The sequence below is a fragment of the Puma concolor genome, chromosome B4 (assembly GCF_028749965.1).
Source record: "Puma concolor isolate L17-30 chromosome B4, mPumCon1.1.hap2, whole genome shotgun sequence".
NCBI classification, from domain to species: Eukaryota; Metazoa; Chordata; class Mammalia; order Carnivora; family Felidae; genus Puma; species Puma concolor.
In genome coordinates this window covers 50977779-51003971 of record NC_141673.1, presented here as the reverse complement: position 1 = coordinate 51003971, position 26193 = coordinate 50977779, and the positions used below count along the sequence as shown (strand labels likewise).

Below are 26193 nucleotides of genomic sequence, written 5' to 3'. Positions count from 1 at the left end.
CCTCCTGAGCACAATGCAACCCAGAGGGAGGCTCTATGAATTTTGCTCTAGACACACACAGAGATAAACATGAAACCGTGTTTCTGCATAAACAACAACTCCGTGCATCCAGTACAGACACGCATCGTTCGTAGATCTTTTCGGACGTGAATTTCACAGTGGTTCCAAGCACACAAGGAAGTTCTGAGCACATCGTATTCTATATCATATTTTGGACTGTTAATTTCCGGACCACATATAAAGCATTAGGAACATTTACATCCTTCTCTAATGACAAATGCTTTCTGATTGGGGGGGAGGGCGGGAGGGGAAGAGACTCAGAAAGATGTCAGAAACGATAAGTTGCTATTACAAAAAAAGCACATAGCACCCATGAAGCCAAATATGGTATGAATCAGATGAGGAAGAGGCAGAATATAATTTTCACAAAAGACCAGGAGGAGAAAGTCTGGAACATTACGAGGGCTGTTGGGAGGAGGCGCCTTTGGGGCTGGCAGGGCCTGAGCTCTGCAACGGTCGGGGTGGGACGCATTAGGGTATTGGTAGGTGTGAAGGCTGCAGTGGTCGCTGGCCCAGGAATCCCACGCAAGTTGCCTGTCGCTCCTCTGAATTTTCACTGCCCACATGAGGTGATGATGACAAATAAGAACAAACAAACAAAGAACCAAAAACAAAACAAAACAAAACAAAAGAAAAAGTAACTGAACTGTACAAATAAAAAGTGTAACAAAAAAATGAAAGCTGCTTGCAAAGAAAAAGAAAATATACTGGCTTTGCCCTTTCTCAGTGGTCAGCAGAACAGATGATTAACATCACGAATGGAAGCCTTCCATCTTCCCAAGAATAATGCATGTCGTTCGCCAGCCCATTTTTTCTTCTTTTAAAATGACTATTGAATCAATTTCTAATCTCCCCCTGCGCTTCACAGACCAGATTAAAAACATTTTTTTTTTTAAACTTAAAAGTCAACGCCATAAAGATCTATGGCACGTGATTAGTAATTAAAGATTTGCACATCTTGGTCAGTTAGTAGCACTTGTTTTGAGAAAAAGAATAGAAGGAACAATAATAAATCATGCTGGCTCATGATTCAAGTGCTTTACCAGTCACATATCACAATTTACTGTTCTGACATTTTAATTACAGTCTGACCCATCACTTGGACTTGATTTTTCTCAAAAAAAAAAAAAACCCACTCTTAATCATCTATCAATATCAGAATCATATTTGTATCCTAATAAGTAAAGGTCTCAATAGATTTTATGCTTTTTTGTACCTTTGAAAAAAGATATGTTTACATTTGAAAGAAACAGTTAATTCTCAAAAGATTTCACATGTTCTTATATTTTCTTAAGATGCCACAACATTTTAGTAAAGCTATTTCAAAATTTTTGTGTCCCCTTTAGTGAAAAAAATGTGTAGTGCGTTTCCATTCTAATTTCAATATTATTTAGACTTTTTTCTACCAGGTGTTCTGAAAGATGAGCAAGGTCATGTTCATTACTATGTCCGATCCGAAGTTTTTCACTGAACAAGAGTGAAAAATAACAAATGAACTCGTACCTCCTTTTAGTATCATGATTCTAATGTGAGGTGCCTTACATGTGAGTTATTTGACGGTATTTATTCATGCAGAGAATCAAATGCTCCGTAAGTATTTAAAGGAAGCTCATTTAGACAAGGGCTTAAGTTGTACCATCTGTGATGTCAGCATCATTGGCCACTTCACAGCCTTTCTGGGGTAAGGCTACCCGTGGAACCAGAGCCCCAGCAATGAAAGAGTGCTGTGGGCTGAGGCGGGCCTGGGTTTCAGTTCTGGCTCCAGCCCTTCCTCTCTATAGGACCATGGCTAGTTACTCAGCCTCCCTTAGCCTCAGTTTCCCCACATGTCAAATGGAGACCATGAAAGCATCGCCCCCGCAGGACCACCGTGAGAATTATGCCCACGGGTCTATACGCAAGGTGCTTGCACGGTGCCGGTACACTCGATAAAAACAGATGAACTCTTGCGGATAACATTGATTCTGCCTACTTTCGCTCTACTTGCCAACAAATAAAGTATCTTTTGAAGGAAATACGTATCTCTCACTCAACAAATCTCACTCACTGGACACTTAGGTTGAGAGAGTATCACTTGCATAGCCACCATAATTCTACAGCCCTAGGCGGCCCAGCCGGTTCCTTCTGTGACGCTGCTGTTTCTGGTTTGGGTTCCATCTGCCTCTCCACCATTCTAGTTCCAAGCCATCACCTCTACCTAACCTCTGCAACACCTACAGACTTGGCTCCCCACTTCATCAACTGCATACTTACCTCCCAGTATCTGTACGACCTGGTAATCCTTTAAATATATAAGGTGGATCATGTCACTCCCATTTAAGCTACTTCAATGGGGTACAGTTACATAGAGAATCAAATGTGACCCCTACTTATCTCTGCGGGCTTATCCCCTATCACTCTCCCCATCATTGACTGTTTCAGCCACCATTGGTCTTACTGCCGTTCTTAGAACAAGCCAGGCTGCTTTCCTGCCTCAGGGCATTTGCCCTTGCCATTCTTTCCGCCTCGTGTATTCTTCTCCCAGTTGACTGCGTGGTTGCAGTCGGTTGACTCCTTCTTCTCCTTCGGGTCTCAGCTAAGGGGCCGCCACCTCCTCAGAGTTGTTCTGACCACCCCCCAGCCCAGGCTGAATATGCCCGACTCCATGCTACCCCATTAGTATTTTATGTTCGTCATAGTACTTATTCACTTAGTCTGAAGTGGCTTTATTTATTTAACATATTTTAAATATTTGCCTCTCTATACTGAAATTCCACGAGAATGGGAATCTACTTTGTCTCCCTCACTAGATGTCTTGTAGCACCTAGAATAGTGCCTAGTCCATAATGACTGATGAATCAATGAATGCATAAGTGAATAGGAATCAGCCAGAGTGTGCATGTCTACACTGCGGCAGCATTTTCCTCGTGATAAAGAGTGTTGCAGGGGAAGTTCATAATGGGTTATCTTTCCCCATCCTCGTTCTCTTTTGGGGAGTGTAAGATGACTTTTTACCAAGATGCAATCATTGCTGGGTCTGGCTCATTGACCCCAACAGCCACTCCGATGTCCTTTTTACAAAGTACGGTCTGCGTTTCAAATGAGGGCAGGGTATAGTGAATGGACTTTAGAAATCCACACTCTTTAAGGATGGTAGCACCCAGTTAAGTCTGGAAGTCTGATTCAAGAATCCCTGCCTTCAGCCCACCCGCACTACACTGCCTCCTGCGGGCGTTCCGAGATTTGATACAGATACATAAACGGCAAGTTAAAATAGACTACTTTTTACATCTTCCATGATGACATCACTGTTGGAGTCTTAAGCAGTATCTGACGTGGAGGGTCCTTTGGTTTGTTCTCTCTTCTAACTGTACCCTCTTGCCCTGTCTGTGATGTCTGAGGGGCATAGGCAACAGCTGCTTTTGTGGTTGCTCCTGGAACTCAAAAATGGAAGGTCTTCCAGGCCTTGACTCTATTGAGCCTTGCGATTCTGCTCCCATTTTCTCTTTCAAAGTCTCATGAACTTCAATCATGATTATGTCTCCCAAATACCCTCAGTAGGAACAATGTCTAATCTTATTGAGAGCTCATTCTCGTAAGCACTTTTAACGCTATTTAAAAATCTTTTAAATATTTATTTACTTTTGAAAGAGAAAGAGAGACAGAGCTTGAGCGGGGGAGGGGCAGAGAGAGAAGGAGTCACAGAATCCGAAGCAGCCTCCAGGCTCTGAGCTGTCAGCACAGAGCCTGACGCGGGGCTCGAACCCACGGACCCTGAGATCATGACCTGAGCCAAAGTCGGACGCTTAACTGTCTGAGCCACCCAGGTGCCCCATTCATGCTATTTACCAGCAAAAGGCACAGTTAATCTCTTTTTTTCCTAGCTGATGTGCCCGTTTCTTTATTTCTCTGAAAACACTATGGTGGATGCTTTCTTGTGAAACAAAATGTGGGAAATATATTTCCATCTACCATGGGATGAGACATAAGCGTTCAGGGATCAGGCTTCCTGAAAAGATGGCCAGAACTCTCTTGTGGAAAAAGGGAAAAACTATGTAAAACCACCCTACCACAGAAAAAAACATAAGTTTGAGAATTATAAACAACAGAATTTGGGGGGGCATTCCCCCCTATTCTTAACTGTGATTTAATTATGTTTAGGAGCTAATACTTTTGCCTTCTTGGAAATGCAAGTCTGATTTTAATGTAAACTGTAGGGAGATGCCTGTAGGCTAGAGAAGAAAGATGATGAGCAACTTTCAGCCAAAGTAGATGATGGGGTCAGAAATGGAAGCTTGAATTATTTAAATTACCAGCCCCGACCCTGCACCCCTCTGAAAAGTCACAATGACAACAGGGCTTCCATATTAAAAAAAAAAAAATAATTTGTTCTTGGTCTTGATGCATTTTAGTATATACATTCTTCCTCTCAAATTGTCTTGACAGGTAAAAATATTTAATATTTCACGAGTTGGAAACTATTTGGACTATTTATGATTTATATACAGGGCAAATAAAAAGGGGAAAATGAGGTTGCTGAAGATAATGACATTTTGCAAGGGTCTGCTCCATATTTCTGATTCACCGATAGCAGGATTTACCAAGCCAAATCTCACGCTGAGAAAGCGCTACACAGTGTATATCCTTATACCTCCTGTGCTCCAAATCCAGTGACGGCTTCAGATTAATTTAGAAGAAACTGAGTTTGAGAAATCTCTCCCCTCTGCCAGGGTGTCCCAAGGGGTCTCCTGACCGGAGTGGTGTGCATTCCCATGACCTATACCTCCTGGAGCCCCTTCCCACTTCTAGGCAAATGAGGCAGAATTTCTTTTCATAACCTGCCTATACTGCATCACTTCTCGGCTCCATTGTGTAAAATTAAAATCTGATAAAGGTAATGCTGTACTAGAGATTTTCATTAGCTCCAGGGCTGTCTAAGCTCCATTTAATTAAAAAAGGTTGCATCCAGCTGACTCATTCAGTATGAAAATTAACCGGTCCCTCTGTTTTTTCTTCAAACTGTGGAAAAGCGCGGTGTCTTTCAGAAGGTGGGAGACACATAATACAAATGATCTCTTGACAAACAAAATTTCAATTCCGGAGAAAATTGTTCTCTTTCTCTAAACATACAAAAAAAAAGTGCTCTTCTCCATTAGGGCCCCCTGACAGCACTAGTGAAGCTTCAAGGAATCGATTTCAGGGAATAAAAAAGGGGGGCACTTGACTTAAGGGAAAGGAGAGAGGAGTTGGAACAAAGAACCCCCTTGAAGAGTCTTTCTTCAATGTGATTTTGGGCTCCAAGTCCTTTCTCTTGTACTGGGTTTTGTTTAAAGATGCTTAGGTGGATGGTGTACAAACACTTAGCAAATGTACCCGTGAGCTTCAGACAGTGAAAATGCAGGTCCCCTCAGCTGACACTTGTTACTGAATAAAAGCAGTCAAATATTCTGACGCGCCCAGGAAAGATATTTCATCATAAAGGTCGTTCCTTTATGGAAGGGCTAAGGAAAAAGCTATTCTGGCAAACAGACAAACTGTAGAGAAAGTCAACCTTGCACACAACTGTTTTCTCCTCCCCAAATTTGAAGCGTCTGCCGTTAATACCCATTTTATAATTATTTTTAAAAAGTGAGAATTTTATAATTTGCCTTCACCGTCCTTGAGGTAGAGTGGACATTCACTCTGCGTAACAGGAAGTCAAATTATTCCTCTTCTCTTCACAATCACTTTGCAACAAAGCCTTCTTCTTCTTCTTCTTCTTTTTTTTTTTTTTTTAAATATCAAATAGCACAAGCCTGAAAATTCTATTTCAAACAATGTTTCTTTCCTCAATTTTGAGGTTTCAAATAAATTACATTTGGCTCAGGAACAAGGATCTGGGAGACGAGGGAAAGTAAACAAAAGATAACCCGCTGCTCTGAAAGAAATGATAAAGCCAGAATTAGCCTCTGTGTCTTTCTGCTTCTAATTCTGGGAGAGAAGCAGTAACTGTAAAAGCAAGATAAAGAGATTTATCCAGATGGATCCTTCTCACCATGCTCAGGTCCCTTCAGGGCCAGGCGGGTCTGATGATGGGGAAGAATCTCCAGCTTGACCTGGTCAGTGGTGTTGGCCAGGAACTGGGTGGCTTCTGCCAACGTACAGTACTCCATGCTGGTTCCGTCGATGGACAGGATGTGATCTCCCACGTGAAGGGCGCCACATCTACGGAAAGGAGAAATACTCAGTGCGATGAGTGCTCTCGTCTTTGGAACATGACGTTCATGTCCTTCGCAGTCTTAACATTTCACGCGGTTTGCATTTACTTAAAAAAGGAAAACTCTGAGTGTTATAGGAAACACCATCTGTCAAATGTGAAGCACCTTGCGTATGAAGAGGAATGTGGGAGATACAGAAAAACTCAAGGAAATGTTCTCTTCTGCCTCTTAAGAAATCGTATTATTTCAGGGTGGTGGTGCCAGAAGTTGAAGGGAAGTGTGTGGGAGGGAAGAGAGGAACAGGAACATTTTTCCCCTTGACTTTCTTCCGTGATTTTTCCTTGTTGGTTTGTATATCTATAAATATGAGCTGGTCAATGTTCAGGATGTCAAGATGTGACTCACATAACTGGAACAGGATCATTTACAACTAGTTTATGTGTGAATGGGAATAACTCGGGGAGATTCAGCTAATGCTTTTTTCAGAACTCTCTCACACAAGCTGCCAAATCATCAGTTCTTTACTACTGTATTGTATTTTGTTATTTTCGAGTTAAACATCGATTAGTACAAAAGCTCTTGATGGCGATGGAAATTATGCAGGAGTCAAAAGAGCCATAAAGGAGGCCTGCGTGGTGAGTGAAGGGAAAGCGGGGGCTAGAGCTACACCTTGCTGAACTCAAGAGACTGGCTACTGCATGAGTTGAGAAAAGCAAACACAGCAGTCAGCATCCCGACGTACCAGTCAAGTGGACAGCTCCTTAAACTGGTTACCCCCTGCGGAATGGGAAAAAAAAAACAGAGGGAGAAAATTAAAGCATCCTGCACCATTGAACTGGAGAACACCCCTGGATCAATGGCCGTCACTGTTAACGGGCTGAATGTAGGGTAAGACCACAGTGGAGCTGTAGACTGACCAAGACAGGGGTTGCTGCGGGTTACTGCGTCTGAGTTGGAGGTTTCCCAGGTAAGGCGAGGGCATATGAAAAAGAGGCTGGGAACCTGCAAGGGAGGCTGGGCCTTTTGGAGTACGTCTAGAGACTTCCACAGTGAAAACAGTCTACTTCTCAAGACAAAAAAGCATTTCAACTCATCCCTTCTGTCTAAAAATAAAAGTTCAAGTGGAAACACTTAAAGAGCTTCAGCTGTGAAGGTGGGGGGGAGTTCCTATCAGGAGCTGTGAAATAACTTATTAGGGGGTGAGGTAGTCTTTCTTCCCCCCCTTCTCACCTTGTAAGTCTAAAATATTAATTCGCAAAAAGAACTCAGGAAAAAGGGCTTTTGTTTTTATTGTGTCATAGGAATGAATGATGTTTTCAGGGGCCCTTGAAGATTGTGAAACCCTAAGATTAACATTCCGTGACAGCATAAGACTTCTCTTTAAAGACTGCATTATTTCAAAAATATTGTTTTACTTATTTAAGAAAAAAGGAATAAGATTTTATGGTGGCAAGATTTAACTGTTAACAGTTCACGAAAACCCATGACTTCTCTAAATGGAGCACACAAAAGATATACTTAGCTACCTTACAGCAAAACCAATCTATCACCCTAGAACATGGTAGGGAAACTTGTTCAGTTGCTTGACTTCCTTTTTTTCCTATTGCTAAAGGCCACACCAAACGTCTGGATGAGGCAACATAACATCTGGGGTGGCTGACAGGTGGGTTGATTTTTAAGCCCTAGAACCGTAACTTGTTTTCTTGATGAAACTTGTATAGATGGGCAGAAGAGCTCTTTTTAAAATCAGATATGTACGTATGTGAAGGCATGTGTATATGTGTATGTATTACATGTGTGTATATGCGTGTGGAAATACATGTAGATATCTATTTTAACACTCATGCAGTTTTGAAACGTAGGCACTTTCTACAACACTCACCTGTCCGCAATACTTGCAGATTTGATTTTGTCTATGACAATGACCTGTTTGTTACAGCACATCGAGGTAGTCAGGGCAACCCCAAGGCTGGCACCAGGAGTTTTGGCAACTTCAACTAGCAGTGGCCCGGATGCTGTTGCCACAGAATCTATGGAAGAACAAATATCAGAAAACAAAACAAAACAAAACCAAAACAAAACAAAACAAAACAGAAACCCAATAAGCAAACACAGACACATGAGAAATGTGGAGAGTGTTCAGTCTGATGTTGGTCTGGTAATGTTAGCCATGAAACTTACATTTCCCTCCAGGTAACATGACCCCTGCCAGCGGTAACTTCTTAGGGCATGTTTTAGGACACGTTTTAGGCATGTTCTATGCAGCTTGTGTATCTAGTAACATGTGCACAGATTTATCTCTTCAATTAAAATTTAAGCTTCGCATCACTGGGGATAATGTTTTGTGTATCTTTATGCCCTCTTTATCACTTGGCACAGTGCCTGGCAAAAATAGGTTTCTCAGTAACAGTTTTAAAAATTAATGAATTCAAACATCTCAGCATCTACTGTGGATGGATGGATGGATGGATGGATGGGAGAGAAGGATGAAGAGATGATGTCTCTAAATAGCCAAATACTGGGGATGCATACCCTAAGTTGAATTTGTAAATCTTTTGGATCTTTCTTTATCCCGGACCTGATCTAGGGTCACCTCACCCTCAGGAGTGACTTTACACCGCACATGCTTTACTTTTGGCTTGGAACACTCTTTATTCCTTCAACTCCTACTTGGCGACTCCGTGTAAACATCAATTCTTCTGAGAAGCCTCTCCTGACTCACGATTTGGGAGATCACTTTCTCACGTGCTCCTATAGCCTGCTAGATGCCTTCAGTTGTGGCACACGCCTCACTGTTTCATAGTGGCCAGTGTGGATTACATGCTTCTGTCCTTTGCCAGACTGCAAGCTTGCTGGGAAGGCAGAGATGACATCTTATTGATTGCACCCTCCTCAGTGCCTGGCATAATGACCGGCACATAGGAGGTGTGCAATAAATAGTTGTCAGGCCTCGTTACCCCTGTTTTAGTTGTCCTTCCTTCACTAGGGGAGACGATTCTGCTTGCTTCTCAACTCTGATAGTCAAAGTTCTGTGGCTAAGGCAAACGCACATAATCTGGTGCCTCAAGCTTCACCCTCTGAGGTCTGCTGTCCTCCCTTTCCTTGAGCATGCTCCCTAGCAAGGTTGACCCTCATGTGGGCTCTGGTCCAGCAGGGCCTTTTCTCCCATTATCTTTATAGAACTCCAGAAGGACTTAATTAATTAATTAGGGATCGTTTGGCATATTACATTAGTTTCAGGTGAACAATGTAAGGATTTGATATTCGTATACACAGTGAAATGATCACCCCAAGAATAGAAGGAATAATTTTAGAAGGACTAATTTCCAAAATCACTTCCCACAGACTCGGCTGGATTTTAATAGATAGCTTTGGGAGGTGACGATCACAGATATTCTTCTACTTTTTTTTCCATGTCGAATAAATTTCCTTGGCTTAACAAATGAAAGTAATAAATTTTCTCCGTTACTTACAACTTAATCTCTTACGAATGACAGAAGCTGAGAGTTGTTCCTTGGTATCCCACACTCCCTTCTTTCTTCAGTAATAAGCTTTTCAAGTTTTAGCTGAGCAAATGTCCTGCCCAGCTAAGGACATTTCCTGGCCTCCTTTGCTGGGAGGTGCAGCCATGTGACCTCATACCAGCCAATGGGAAGTGAGCCCTTCTGAATGTGCTCTTCAAAATGATGGTTGTGCTTTCCTGTAGCTCATTTCCTCCTTGTTGCTGTTGCGGTGTGGGCCCAGAACTGGTGACCCATCTTCAACCATGTAGACAAGAGCAGGAAGCCACACAGAGGAAGCTTAGGTTTCTGAAACCCTATATCCAGAGATTGGAGATCTCCCGATAAATAACCTTCTATCATATTGAAGCTAATATTTTAAGTTTGGGTCTTTGTTAAAAGCTAAATCTGGATCCTGATAGGGCTTTTCACTGGAGTCTATCCCTCCAATGTACCTTTCTTGAATTCTAAGGGGCAGCTATTTCTAACTAGGTATTTGCAGGTGTAAATTTTTAACAAAACCATAATCAACCATTATCTAGTACACGCTATGTATGCATTTTTCTTAAAACATTACATCACGATTAAGGATCAGAGTTTTTAAAGAGATTATCAGCCTATGTTGTGGAACATGCTACCAAGAAACAGAAAAATATTAGCAAACTTGCAGGGAATTGATTACTCACAAAAAGCTTTTAATTTTTTTGTTCTTTAAGGATCGAATTAGTCTTTCAGAACATTTTGAGAGGAAGGCAAAGGTGCTATATCAGGCTGTAGTGTCTTAGAAGAATGGAACAATTAGGAGAAATTGTTGGTAGGAAAGGAGGCAAACCGAAATTCACAAGCGAAGTGCTACACGTTAAATGCATATGAGTAGCTGACAAAAAAGGTTTAAGGAGGTAATGGGAGACCTTTGCTCCCCTCATCCTTTTAGCTTCCTAAGTGCCTGTCAGTGTCCTGCTGTCACTGAATAATGGATCTTTCCATTTGGAGAGGGGTTTTGGTATTAGACTGATGAGAATGGAGTGAGTCTAGAACAAGTATCAGGTTCCCTTAGACTCTGAAGTAGATGATGTGCACACAATTAAAGTGATTTATGGGGGGGGGGGGTGGAGGAAAGAAGCATAGAAAAAGGGAACCAGATCTTCTGCCGCCATTAATTTAGAAGAGAAGAGAGATCAGACCCACAGCTGCTCTGGTGCCCCTCTGTGAATGGGAGCTAGAATAACAGGTTCTCTCTAAGTAGTACTTTCCCCAGTAAGGCTTCAAAGGAACAAGTGCAGCATTTCCTTTTGGGAGAGCCTAATGTGCAACTAATGAGTTTCTTTTAAACTTTACAAAGCTTCAGAATTCTGAGAAGAGACATTTAAAGTCATGGTTAAGGGAAGAAACAGTGTACTTCTAAGCTGGGCTCAGGGCGGGAGGCTCGGAGGGTGATGCCTGGCTATGCTACCAACTTACCATGTGGCTCAAGCCATCGTCTCCCTTTGACCTCATTTTCTTCTTTTGAAAAATTGGAGGACTTCAATAAAAAGCTCTCTAACCCTGATAATCTGTGACTCTACAGAGAGATAGCAATGTCAGGTAAGGAAGAGCCTCGTGGGAATCAGAAAACTAGAGAAGGTTAATAAACTTTACAAAGACATGCAATAGCTAAATTTAAATTCCAATTTCCTACTAATGAGTAGAAGAGGTGACCTGCTGGATATAAAGTGACTGTATACAGCTGGTGTTTACCAAGATGATATGCAAGACATCAGACTGTTAAATATTTTGATAACAACAGTAACATCCTTTAAAGACTGAGTTTGAGGGATGGTCTCCCACCCTTGTACTCTCATTATATAATATAAAGATTTCACATTAAGGGGTTTCCAGGGCACAAGTTTAAGTTTTTAGCAGGACTGTGTCACAATGAGGTCCTAACTTACCCAGAGAAAATAAAGATGGCACAGGAAGGAAGGTGCTTATCTCATGTAAAGACGATCCGGAATTGTTGACAACAGTTTATTGAATATGAGCTCAGTCTTCTATTCTTTCTCCTTAGGAGCCCAGTTTCACTTGACCACAATCACTCTTAAATCTATGTGTCCAGCACATACCCTTCCTCTGAGCTTCCACTGCCACCCCCGCCACCTCGAACAATTCTTGGATGTTTCATGAGCACAACAAACACAATGCGTGTAAAACTGATAGTGAGCCCACCACACTCCATTGATTCCCATCCCTGTTTCCTTCTCCCAGTGAATGACGCCTGTTATATTCCATCATGCAAACCAGAAACCTAGGAGTCATCTCAACTCCATCATCTCCCGCATCCTCCCAAATGCCTGTTGTTCCTAAATAGCTCTCAACTTCACCATTTCTTTCCATCTCCACAATCACTCTTTCAGTCCAAGTTACCATCATCTGATATCCCTTTATCCTCGAATGGCCTCTACCTTCCAGTGATTAAAAAAAAAACACATAGATCTCATCATGTGAACACCATGCATAAATCCTTTCAATGACTGTTCTCGTGGGGTAAAACATTTTAACATGGTCTACAAGGACCTACACCTGGCTCCTGCTCACTTCAACAGCTTTATTTCCATCATTCTGCTCTTGTTCTCTCTGCTCTACCCCCTACTTCTCCTTCAATTCTTTAAAAATGCCTTGTGCCTTCCTGCCTCTGGTCCCTTATATATATGGTTCTGTCTACCTGGAATGTTCCAAACCGCCCCCCCCCCCCCGCCCAGTTTCTCCTTCACCTACTTCACCACTGCCTTGCTAAATGTAACTTCCTCAGGGATTCCTGCCCCGATCTGAAAACCATGTCAACCTGCCTGTGAAATGTGTTTATAGAACCCTGCTTTTTCCTTTACAGGACTTCTAATAAATGTGATTCCACAATTAGTTGTTTAATTAGCTGTTTATCCAATTGTTCTTTGTTTTTTAAAGCTTATTTATTTATTTTGAGAGAGAGAGAGAGAGAGAGAGAGCAAAGGTGGGCCAGAGAGAGAGAGAGAGAGGGAGGGAGAGAGAATCCCAAGCAGGTTCCATGCTGTCAGCACAGAGTCCAATGCGGGGCTCAATCTCACAAACCATGAGATCATGACCTGAGCCGAAATCAAGAGTCAGATGCTCAATCCACTGAGCCACCCAGGCGCCCCTAATAGTTCTTCAGTTAAAAGTGTAAGCTCCGTGCAGCTCTTCATGACTGTGAATGCCCTCCTCATGACTGTGACTCCACAGTCTACAATATGTATGTACACAGTAGGTGCTCAGTGATATTGGCGGAATGAGAGAAAGCATACACACCTATCATTTTGTTCAAGGTGTTATGCTAACTATATTGATGATACAGTAATTTAAATCATATTTTTTTGTTTGAAGTAGTTCTTAGTGTAGCTGGGATCATGTTCACCCTATGCTTAAATCCTTTCAATGGCTCTTCTTGTAACAGGCTGCATATGCATGACATAGGTAATGTTGACGATGAGGAAGATTTTTCTCTTGTCTAAATTCTAAGCCTGCTATAATGAATTCCATCTAATGTCTCACAATATCAGACTGAGAAGTGTTTGAGTTTATCTAAGAATGAAAGAATTAGGGAACAATGCATTGGCAGAAAGGGAACCCACCTTCTTTCAGATGGGACTTGAGCTCATTGATCATTCCAGCTCCGTAAGTGGGTATTATAGCGACTGAAAATGGTCAAGTAAAGAAACCGCCTCCAGGATTATGAGCTCTTAAAACAGACTGTTACCATTTAGGGATTGACACAAAGGTCCTGCGCCTTAAAACCATGAAGAGATATGAATGCTTTGGGTGTCTTTGAGAAGAATTCTCTGGCCCTAGGAAAATCTGCCAGACCAGCTTCTCTGCAGAGGACTCTGAGCGTATCATGTTGACCTATAGCTAAACAGAACCACAGAGCAGAATATGCTTGTTTGAGTCAGGGTCCTTGCAAGAAACAGATGACACACTCAAATCAGGATAATTTGATGAAAGTTTAATAAAAGAAATATTTAGAAAGCTGTGGGCAACTTAGAGGGAAACCACCAGGATGATGTAATACTGTGGGGCCAGAACCAAAGAGAATTTTGCTACACTGTCCTGAAGAAGCAAAGGCTAGAACTCTTAGTGAAATGAGGATTCAGAAAGGTCTGTGTGGAAAGGGCTACCTGACAGTAGCTGGGACCTTGAGTCAAAGGACATAGCCATTCCCAGTGAATCCATAGGGAGGAAGCTCGGGAATAACACCCTCCATCACTGTTTTCCCTCCCTCTCATCTTCTGCCATGATTCCCTATTAGCTAAACCCAATGGAGCCAGGGGACATGAGAGCCCATTATGTGGGCCATATAGGTCACAGCACACAGTGGCATGGAGAGGGGTGGCGAGTGGCTCTAGAGGTAAAAAGGAGGATATCCTTGTTTGTATATATCTCCATGCAACTTCTTTCCACAAAGTCTGGAGGCTGCTTGCTTTAAACAAAATATGTGATATAAAGAAAGACTCAGGAAGAAGAAAAAGAGCCTACAAGTGCCTTGCCCACAGGGGTTAACAGAAATGGTCTGAATGAATTGCAAAAATGACTCTGAACTATAGGTAAATTCAAGGAAACAGAAAGTAGATTGGTGGTTGCCAGGGTGTGTAGGCAGAGGGGAATAGGAAGTGACTGCTTAAGTTTTGCAACTACACAGAGCTGATGGTCTACACTTTATTTTTTTTTAAGTTTATTTATTTTGAGAGATAGAGCATGAGTGGGGGAGGGGCACAGGGAGAGAGAGAGAGAGAGAGGGAGAAGAGAGAGAATAACAAGCAGGCTTCTTGCTGTCAGTGCAGTGTCCGATGTGGTGCTGGAACCCACAAACCTTGAGATCATGACCTGAGCTGAAATCAAAAGCTGGACACTTAACTGACTGAGCCACCTAGCGACTTTTGCTTCAGTGAAAAAAAAAATATTACTCTGAGATTCCTGAAAATTGGGACAATAAAGGAAACATGGTCAATTATGCAGTTATCACCATTGGAAAGGGGGAAGTCTTCTAGTCCTTGCAGTGGAAATAAAGGTTCTTCTAGCGGGAAGCTTTAAAAGATCTCTCTCCCATGGGGTTTTATAACCTATATCTATATACAGATCTATCTATCTATAGATAGATATAGATCTATCTATCTATCTATCTATCTATCTATCTATCTATCTATAGATAGATATAGATCTATCTATCTGTCTATCTATCATGCTGATATAATGGGAGTATCCTCAATACCTTTTTAAAAATGTTTATTTATTTTGAGAGACAGAGAGAGAGTGTGAGCGGGCTTGGGGAAGAGGCCGCCATGGGGCTCAATCCCATGAACATGAGATCATGACATGAGCTGAAATCAAGAGTTAGGTGCTTAACTGAACCACCTAGGTGCCCCTCAACACATTTTTATAATAGGACACAGAGGTAGTGTCCAATGGCTGTTCCTTCATCAATGTTGAGGAATAATATTAAAAAGCAAATCAATGATAGTGTCTCTATAATGGAATAAGCTAATGTGGTAGTCAACTTGATCTAAAGGCAGATCCTAGCTTAGACAGATGGGATGTCTCTCTGGGGATCTTTCCTAGATATCAGTCTTCTCCCTCACTTGGGTTTCCAACAGAAGTTGGCTATTAGATGATTCAAGATGGTTCTCTGCAAGAAGACCTTAGTATGTTGGCATTTTATATAAGTGACTGAGACCAGATCCATTTGCTTTGGACATCGGATAAATCAGTTACAGGATTAGTGTACTATCAGGAGATGAGAAGCCTAACCAGATTCTTGCCAGGTTAGAAGATCACCTACCTCACTTCCCACAGAACTGAACTTTCTAAATCTGCAGGGTAAGTCACCATTCTTGCAACAAAATGAACTTTAAAAATACATTTATTGAGTGCTAACTATATGCCAGGAACATCAGAAGGTACTGAGGACTCAAATATGATAGTGTACTGTCCCTTCCTTCTAGTAACCCCTAGGGATCCCTTGCCAAGAAGATGGGGGTATAGGATAGGAAAACTAGTGGATTCCACAATGGAAAATGATTCTGCTGAACCTCAAGACGTTTCTAGTTTTTTTTTTTTTTTTAACTGCAGGCCGTATAATGCTGGCAATTTTCCCCTCTAATGAAATCTTTAATATGGTAGAGTCAATGTCCTTATAAAAAATAATGAGCTGTCAAACAGGAGGTGATTTCCAGGTTTCTAGGAAAATGACTCAAGTTTGTCATTTGATCCACAGGTGACCAAAGTTCCCTGTCCATAAGGACTGTCTGTCTGCGTTTTAGGTAACATAGAATTTGATCTGAATGTTTCTCTGCTGCCTTTATTTTAATGGGCTCTAAGAAAACAACAAAACTATTTTAGCAAGTAAGCTCTCCAGCATTACCCATGTGGCAGTTACTTTCCGCATCACAGAAGGGGATCTACAAATGCTAACGTTTAATTGATCATTAGCCTTTTCTGGCAATTGCTTTCCATAATAAATGTTTCCCCACAACAACATCAAGAAGCTCATACTGCCTTGTGCTATTAAGCCTATTTCCCTAGTTGCCACCTCATTCCATTTACAGAGGGCCTTATGAAAAGTAGGAGTCCAAAAGCCCTGGCTTTATTCCAAGCTGTCTAATAAGATGCATAGCAAAAGTAAAAGCAAGCAGACAGGGTGGATGAATGAGGCACCCTTATTTAAGAAAGTGCGAGAGGGAAAAATGGAGTGTGTCAAAATGAGGAAAATAAACAGAAGAAAAATCAGGAAGAAGTAATCAAGAGCCCATCCCCTGACAGCAGATTAGTCTGTCCTGCCTAAGTGAAGCATGGTTGAGAAAAATGGATCATGCAGATATAAATTATTCATGGCTAAAGACGTCTCAGTCATTAAGATATTTACACTATGGCTGAAGCCCTTGCACGCTGTGTTGATTTATGGCCTACATAATTACATAAGATACGCTGATGACTGTTTGCATGGGAAACACTCCGGATTTTTTATTTTGTTAATCAGTTTTCCCACTCTGAGCTCTGCATTTCAATCAGAGCACAAGACTTGATTAGAACCTCCCCGGGTGGCAGAAGACTACACGGTATTATTAGCTCTGCCTGCCTTACATTCATTCAGATAAAAAGTACCTTTGGGGTGCTTTTCAATGTACCCATTAGTTAAAAGTATTTTTATTAGTGATAGCCTATTCAAATCATGCTACTAATAATTTCAATCTCTTTCAGATGAGCTAAACTCTAATACATTTTTTTTTTTAACTTTCAACAAAAATTGCCAATTTATTTTTGCTTCTTAAAATACACTGCTTGGGAAATATTCCCAGTACAACAAAGCGTACCTTCCATGTTCAAATGAACTGTATCTTAAGCCCTGTTTTTCTTAGGGAGTTAAAGGAGACAATTTGCATAGTTACTGCCTTGTAAGAAGAGTCCAAAGTCAGTGAAACTCAGTAGTATGTCCCATGTCCCTTAGGTTTGGCTAAAGCATGGTTGATGACTGACTTTTGTTCTCTACAGCAGCTCACCCTGGTAATTTTACTAACTTTGGAATATCTTGGCCCCCTCCCCGTATTTTACATGACTGCTACTGTTATTTTTTTGTACCTTGCTTATTGGGTTATGGTGTTTTTTAAACTTTTTATTGAAGTATAATAAACATATAGAGAAATGCATAAATCATGAGTTAGCAGCTTAATATATTTTCATAAACTGAACACATCTGTGTATCCATACCCAGACCCAGAAACAGAACGGTACCAGCATTAAAGAATGCTCCTGCTTTTATATTCCTTTAAATCACGCCCTTGTCCCACAGGTCACCACTATCTTGGCTTCTACCAGCATAGGTTGGCATTGCTTATTTTTGGACTTTTAAGAAAACACACCCATGTTTTACTCTTCTGATTCTGGCTTTTCTGCTCAATAATACGTTAGATTCACGCACATTTTGGGGAGTAACTTTAGGTCATTCATTCTCCTTGCTATATACTATTCCATTGGGTGAATATGCCATAATTGATCCATGCTACTATTTAGGTATTTTCCAGTTTTTGGCTATTACAAATATTGCTGCCATGAGCATTCTAGTATGTCGTTTGGTGAACACAGGAATGCATGTCTGTGGGAGTCATAACTAGGACTGACCTGTTGGGCTGTGGGGTGTGTTCAACCAGAGGAGTTGTATACATTTATCTTATCGCCTGCAGGGAATGAGAGTTCCAGTGGTTCCACATGCTTGTCACCTCTTGCTGTGGTCAGTCTCTTCCACTTATGCCATTCAGGTAGGTGTCCAGTGGTATTATGCTGGGGTTTCCCTTCGCATTCACCTGATGACTAAGGTGTTGAGAAATCTTTCCCGGGTAATGGGCCACTTGGTATCTGTTTTTCATAAAGTGTCTGCCCAAGTCTTGCCTCCCAACTTTCCATTACGTTGTCTGGCTTATTGATTTGTGGGAATTTAAAAATAACATACGCTGATAGGAGTCCTGTATTGGATGTATGGTTTGCAAATACGATTTTCACCTCTCTGGTTTACCATTTCAGACGCTTAATGGTGTCTTTTAATGAAGAGAAGTTCTTATTCTTTTTTTCTTCTATGGTACTTTATTGTTCTCTTTAAGAAATTTCTGCTTACTGGGGTGCCTGGGTGGTTCAGTCGGTTAAGTGCCCGACTTTGGCTCAGGTCATGATCTCACGGTTCGTGGGTTTGAGCCCAGAGTCAGGCTCTGTGCTGACAGCTCAGAGCCTGGAGCCTGCTTCAGATGCTGTGTCTCCCTTTCTCTCTGCCCCTCCCCCGCTCCTGTTCTGTCTCTCAAAAACGAATAAATGTTAAAACTTAAAAAAAAATCTCTGCTTACAGGCTTTATTATTTAATTTTCACATTTAGATAGATAATCCATCTGCATTGATTTCTATGCATGGCGCGGGGCAGGGTCATGATGTATATTTTTCCACGTGGATATAAGTGACCCATCATCATTACTGGAAAAAAAACCATTCTTTCCTCACTGCATTGCAATGTCACCTGTATCATAAAAGAGAGGACTATATATGTACAGGTCTGTTTCTGGACACTGTTTTCTGTCGCATTGGTCAATTTGTTCTGATGCCAGTACCATACTGTCTTAATCACTTTGGTTTTTTAACAGATCTTGACATATGGTAATACAAGTTCTCTGAGTTTGCTGTACTTCTTCCAGGCTGCCTTGGCTTTTCTTGGCCTTTTGTAGAGTGATGTTTGACTGTGGAGCTAGTTCAGGGGAAACCAGAACCCAGTAACTAAACAAATGAAGGAGTTTAGGCCCCTGGCTAAGGGAATAACAATACATAAAATAATCATGTTAGGATTTACATGGTTGGGCTCAGTATTAAATTTTATAGACTGACAGTACTTATATATGTTTAAGCATGTTTTGTAGGATACTAATAAAAGTCTTCCAACTTTAATTACTCTGGCTCTAATCTTGTCCCATGTAGATAAGTAATAAAGAGTTATTAAACTTTTAAAAGAGAGGATGAGAAAAGTCAGGTCCCAAAATTTCTTAAAGGAATTTATGAGTTCAGACATAGTGACTTGGGGCACACATTGTAGACAATGCCATGTCTCTTTACTGCACAAGCTCCAGATGCTTCCATTCCCACCGTCAGTACTAATGTGATGACTTTTTAAAAAAGGGCATAATTCTGTCTACTAGGAGCAAGCTTTCAGGAAACTCAAAAAATTTATGTCCTATTTGCTTTAAAAAGTGTGAACGGCCAAATGAATTAGGGCTTTAAGTGACCAATGTCAATGGGAAAGTAGAAATATTTGCCACAAAGCGAAAAACCCTTTGCCCCGACCATTACAAAGATTTGGCATTTATACATGGCTATTGTGTAATCATCATATTCCTTATCATCATTTTCCAGAAACTCTGATTCCTCCTCAGTCTAAAAATAGTCACTGTCAGGTTTTCTGAGCTGGATAAGTGATCCAAAAAAAAAGAAAAAAAAAAAAAGGATGAATTTCCATCAGATTCTGCTGAGGCAGAGAAACTACTTAAGTAGGAATAAGTGTCTGCCAGCCTGAGAAAGAATTCCTACTACTCAGGATTCTTAACCTCCAAAGACTACGAGGAACACTCAGTCAAGACGGGTGAATGGCTCAATAGCAAGATACAGACAGACTCTCTCTGGCATCCTGTGCTAGATTTGGTTTTATATATACAGTTTTAAAAAAAGTATCCTTTTCACCAGGAACCGGATCTGAAATAAGACAAGTGAATCCCAACCACACAGACATCCTAAAAGCCGATTTACTTGCAAATTGCCAAAAATATACTTAGAGATATTTAAAGCGTCTATATTTCTGGCTGACCTTGGGTTTTTACAGGAGGTAAAGACAGTATTTAAAGAAAGCCATACCGGGCAAATGTACAGATCTAAAGATATGGCTAGAAGAAAGAAGGAAAAACAACTTGACCACCATGCGTTAAAACCACAATGCCTATGTTTTCACTCATATGGGGAACTTGATAAACTTAACAGAAGACCATGGGGGAAGGGAAGGGGAAAAAATAGAACAGAGAGGGAGGCAAACCCGTAAGAGACCCTGTAATACAGAGAACAAACTGAGGGTTGATGGGGGAGTGGGGGGAGGGGAAAATGGGTGATGGGCATTGAGGAGGGCGCTTGTTGGGATGAGCACTGGGTGTTGTATATAAGGAATGTATCATGGGAATCTACGCCTGAAACCAAGAGCACACTGTATACACTGCATGTTAGCTAATTTGACAATAAATTATATTTTAAAAAAAGGTAAAAATAGAACTACCATATGAAAACAAAAACAAAAACAAAAACAAAAAACCACAATGCCTCATCAATGAAGAAGCAAAGGAAGTTGACCAGGGCATCAACAATGCAAAGGCACTAAGAGGCCTCCCAGCTTGGGCCAATGGTGACCATTAGATAGGAATGATAAGCACAGAGTCTAGTGTTTTGAATCTGGTAAGTCCCCAATAAATACTTATTCATTAATGATAAATAAACAAAAATCCTAATTAGAAAAGTTTGAGATAGCTGGAAAAGACAGAAAATAAGTTGGATGTCAGATCTAAAAAAGTTTAGGCAGGGTGGGATGATGGATGAATATTATTTAGTAGGGTTATTATATTATTATTTAATAATGATTATGATTTAATAGGGTAAATGATGATATGCCTTCCATTTTTACTGTGAGTTGTAGTTTACAAAGTGCTTTCATATATATCATCATGTTCTTTTTGTCACAACCCTCTGGGATGGGATGGGCATTTTCAATGTTCTCCAGGTAATCCCATTGTGCATTGAAGGTGAAGGACTCTTGGTTTCGGCTGTGGAGTTGGTTGGCAGGAAGGTGTTTGCTATCAGAGGTGTTCAAATAGAGCTTGGTAGGGAAGGTCTTGAAGGGATTCCGGCATGGGAGAGTACTCTGAGCAGATGATGCTGAGATTTAACCGTGGTGTCTTAATTTAGAGAATACCATCCCCAGGGAGCCTTATATCCCTTCAGAAGTATGTTTTGAACGTCATGTTTTCACTTACACAGTTAGATGGCTTCTCTGGAGGCATCTGTTTCTTGACCAGAGAGGGCATTCGAAAGTGACATATAGCCTTCTACGTCACTCTGATATACTACTCTTAGGAGAAAGTGGGGGTATCTGCCTGGCTCAGTCAGAGGAGTGTGTGACTTTTGATCTCAGGGTAATGAGTTCAAGCCCCGTGTCGGATATAGAGATTACTTAAAATAAATAAACCTTACAAAATAAAGAAGAAATTGGAACCACTCCTGAAATACATCAAAAGATGAAAGTAGAAAACTTCCCTAAACCCGTACACACAGCAGAAAGAAGAGCCAAGTAGTTCTGTGGGGAACTTGAGAATCTATGGAGTCCAAGTACATTTTGCACATGATTATAGAATTAAAGAAGGCGAGAGCCTTTGCCAAAGGGTAAGAGCTAGCAAACTGTTCCATTTTAAATCCTTCATTATGGAACCCTGACTTAGATGATGGCGCTATAATATCACTCATGATCTCTTCACTAGGTTAGGAAGTGAACACAGACCCTACTTTGGGACTATACTTGTGTTCCTTTTCCTGAACTATCTATTTCTTTCTTGTCTTTGGAGACCAGCTAGATCCTAACACTTCTGTTTCTTATGGAAATGTGAGCTGTAGATGCAGTGCTCAGGAATCTGTGAAGATGTCTCTGGGCACACATGACATATTAAGAGACCAAAGAAAAAACAGGTAAAAGGGTTCCTTGGATTCTGATGCCTCACTCCCTTAGTCTGAGTAGCTTTACCATAATTCATATCAATAAAAATGCCTGAATGATTAAACACTAGTAGATAATTAATTCCCTGTCTCACTTTCTTCCTGTTATTCAGAACTCTCTTAGGTGCTTGATGTTAAATATTTGATGTTCTGGGATTTTCTCGATTTTTTTTCTCAGTAATGCACCCAGGCCTAAAATGATTATATTTCAAATCATAAGATTTCACTTTTATTTTTAAACATTCTCTGTAAGACATTTAGTTTTGAAAGAATACGAACTGAGTCTTACATTTCAATTTCAGAATTTTAGGTTTAGAATATACAAAGACATATTTCATTATTTTTTCTGTTGCTTTCAAAGCTTTCATCCATACTTAAAATATATGTTTCTTTTTTTTTAATATTTACTGTTGCAGACATTGGCTATAACGACTGTCAATCTTCTGTGGGCACATAATCAGATCTGTGAAGTCAATCGGGTTTAATCCCAGGCTTACCACAATATTATCTGTGTGATCTTGGGCAGTTAATGTAGTGATGTCTCTTGAAGACAATTCATTTATGAAAAATAAGGATAACAGTATATGTCACAGGATTGTTATGATAATTAGAATTGATAAAACAGGTAAAGTACTTTGCATATTGCTTGGCAGAAATGAACCACGCAAATTGTTAGTTCTCTCCTTCTCTACTTCCTGGGATAAACCCAGGACATGCTGATTTCATCTGTGCTGCTTAATTAACTTCCTAGCTGATGTGAAGGATTATTTTCTTTACCTAGCCACAGAAAGATAAAAACTCTTAAGTCAAAAAATTAAGTTATTATGTATGTGTCCCCAGAACTGTGAGTGTTTGCCTAATGTAAGATGCAGTGACGTTGTCATTAAGACAAAGTTTTAACAGAAAGACAAACGAGGGGCAGGATGGAAGAGGTGGATAGTATTCTAGTATATCATTAGGTAGATTTCCTTTCTTTTTTAAAAAATTTTTAACATTTATTTGTTTTTGAGACACAGAGAGAGTGCGAGTAGGGGAGGGGCAGAGAGAGAGGGAGACACAGAATCTGAAGCAGCCTCCCCGCTCCGCACTGATAGGCTGATAGCAATGAGCCCGATGTGGGGCTCGAACCCACGAATCATGAGATCATGGCCTGAGTTGAAGTCAGACGCTTAACTGACTGAGCCACCCAGACACCCCTCATTAGTTACATTTCCATGTACCTTTCCACTTACTTAGCTTTAAGTGCTGTAAATGATTTCAATATTACTCTGTCTGCAATTTCAGATGATCTACCCCGCTATGAATTTAGTTTTATAATCTATAACTAATGAATCCTTACCTCGGACAATGCACTCAAGAAACACCTACACATGGAGCCTCTGAACTGTACAATTATGAAAATTAAGTTAATTTTCATTTTTTCCACAGATGGGATATTTCATAAATCTGCCAAAAACATCTTCAGCTCGACTGACCACACTAAAACCTACCTTATGCCCCCAAATGCCCTTCTGAGTGGAAGAATTCTGCTAGTAAGGCTGCCAAACTTCTATTGCAATTCTGTTTGTATAGGAAGGCTCCAGTGAAGCAGACTCTGCACGGTAAATGTACCACTCAGCACAAAACTATCTTTTTTCTAAGTTTATTTTTATTTATTTGGGGGGGGTGTGGGGGAGGGGCAGAGAGAGAGAGGGAGACAGAATCCCAAGCGGGCTCTGAGCTGTCAACGTAGAGCCTGACGCGGGGCTCGAACTCACTCAGGAACCATGAGCTCATGGGTGAGCCAAAACCAAGAGTGGGATGCTTAACCAACTGAGCCACCTAGGTGCCCCTCCACAAAATTATCTTTTAAAATTTTTTTTTTTTCAACGTTTATTTATTTTTGGGACAGAGAGAGACAGAGCATGAACAGGGGAGGGGCAGAGAGAGAGGGAGACACAGAATCGGAAACAGGCTCCAGGCTCCGAGCCATCAGCCCAGAGCCCGACGCGGGGCTCGAACTCACAGACCGTGAGATCGTGACCTGGCTGAAGTCGGACGCTTAACCGACTGCGCCACCCAGGCGCCCCCAAAATTATCTTTTAAAGAACTCAGCAGAGGCATTCAAATTATAGAAGTCATCTCTGAGAAGTAAGAGGTCCCAGAGTAGCCCAAAGCATGTCTTCAGCGTGAGACATCGCAGATAGAGTCTGTAGCAAAATTTCAAAGAGGTGCTATGAAGCAGGCAACCAACATTATGAATGGAAGGGCTTAGGGCAAAAGCCAGTGAGATTTTACATGTGTGCTGCTAAAATACTGCTTGAATATTTCACCCAGTTCTTGTGAATTAATGACAACCATTCCTCCCTCCCCTCGGGGGGAGAGAGAGAGTATGTGTGTAGCTTAGTAGTTGCTTTTTTTTTTTTTTTTTTTAACCTTTTGATAGCCACAAACTTAAATATGCCAGGATGAAAGTCTCTAATGAACCCAACATGTCAGGTCTCAAAATCTAGCTTGTTCAAGTATATGATGTTTATCTGGAATCACACTTAGGAGTGTCGAAGAGAATTTTCTCTTTTACCAGTAACCATAATGTTGGTGAAAGGTATGGAATACACCAGAGGTTGGACAACGAGTTATGGATGATACAATAGACTTACATTCCCATTAATAGCAACCGTTATAATTAAGGAGAGACCGAGGATCCTCAAATGACCTCAAATGCAGAATACCAAGTTTTCAACCAGCTAAGACACCATAGCAGGTCAACTCTCAGAAGCTGTGGCATTAGGAACTTTGATCATGAAGACTCATATTTGCTACTCTGTTCCAACAAGGGTCTTCTGAAATTGGAGGGCTGGTCACAGGGTGATAAATGGTCACTTTGTACTCTGATCCCAGTACTTCTCAATCTTCAAAGAACTGGAGAGAAATAATTTGTTGTTTGTACACCAGTACATCTAATTCGAGGAGGGTCTGGTATAGTCCCTAACAGAGAGTACTGTTAGATTCTGGCACTATGGTGTTCTGGAATCACTGAAAATAGCTAATGAAAATTTGGGCAAGAAATCAACTGTGGGCATGGGCTATGAGTCACCCCAAATCCTGCCAAGTGGCTCTCCAGGATTTAGGCACCCTGATGCTTTTGTCTGTTACCTGGAGGAAATGCTTCTTTAAGGGAAGGGAAGGAAAGGGAGGATGGTGGTGAGGGAAGGGGAGGGCAGGGAGGTGAGGGGGAGGGGGAAAATGAGGGGGACAAAAGGGGAAGGGGAGGAGATGAGAGGGAAGAGAAGAACGAATAAGAATATCAGAATAGGAATATGAATTGGTTACTTAGGACTTTATTGCATCTTTTCCTACCACCTTTGGAGTTCTTCAAAAATGAGTAAACACTTATTCTCAATTTAGTGAAACACAGTAGAGGTACTGTCCTTAAGCCGTTTGCATTTCAGTCATCCAACAAATATTTAATGTGTACTTTTTTTGTGCTTCACACACACATTGGTAAAAAATATATACTGTTCCTGTCCCAGCCCTGTTGGTGCTTACAGCATTGTGGAGACAGCAGGTTGGCTCACCAACAAATTAGCATTATAGTGGTGATAATTATCATGAACCCTTCGGTCAGGGTTCCCTGGGTAAGTAAAATGGGGAGACCTAATTTAAACAAGGTGTCAGGAAAGTTCTCTCTGAAGAAGTGACACTGAGGCTGAGACATTAAAGGACATGTACCAAATAGCTGGGTAAAGAATGGGTTTGTTCATGTGCAAGGGCTGGAGAATCACTTCTGAAGCAGTGGGAACAGAACTTGCAAAGTCTCTGAGGATGGGAGACTGGTATGGGGGGGAGGGGCAAATAAAAAAAAAAAAAGCCCAGGGTTTCAAAGAGAAGAGAGCTTCTGGGAGACCATGGAAAGTGGAGATGGGGGAAGGGTCTGGAACAGAGCATGCAGGGATTCATAGGCACAGCACAGAACTGAACTTGACTGGAATTTAGTGGGGCAACATTGAGGAAGGATGATGCGATGCCATGGGTTCCTCTCTGGGGCTTCTGTGGGAGCACAGATTTGAATGGGAGTGGGGGGTGAAGAGAAGACGGGCAAGCTGGGAGGTGACTGGGAGAGAGAGGGCTGCATCTGTGAGTGAGAGGCAAGGACAGGTGCATGG

General features: G+C 41.2%; 1 protein-coding gene across 14 annotated transcripts in view; it reads right to left on the bottom strand.

Moving 5' to 3' along the window:
* GRIP1 (glutamate receptor interacting protein 1) overlaps positions 1 to 26193 on the bottom strand; it is a 684764-nt gene that overhangs the window by 94749 nt on the left and 563822 nt on the right. For 10 of the 14 annotated variants that reach the window (XM_086712887.1, XM_086712895.1, XM_086712884.1 and 7 more), the window contains 3 exons: positions 8119 to 8266; positions 6074 to 6243; positions 461 to 616 (listed from right to left, as the gene is read on the bottom strand). In XM_086712887.1, the coding sequence (XP_086569013.1) occupies positions 461 to 616; positions 6074 to 6243; positions 8119 to 8266 (474 nt within the window). The remainder of the gene's footprint in view (positions 1 to 460; positions 617 to 6073; positions 6244 to 8118; positions 8267 to 26193) is intronic. The other 4 variants (XM_086712890.1, XM_086712891.1, XM_086712892.1 and 1 more) reach the window with 1 other exon arrangement.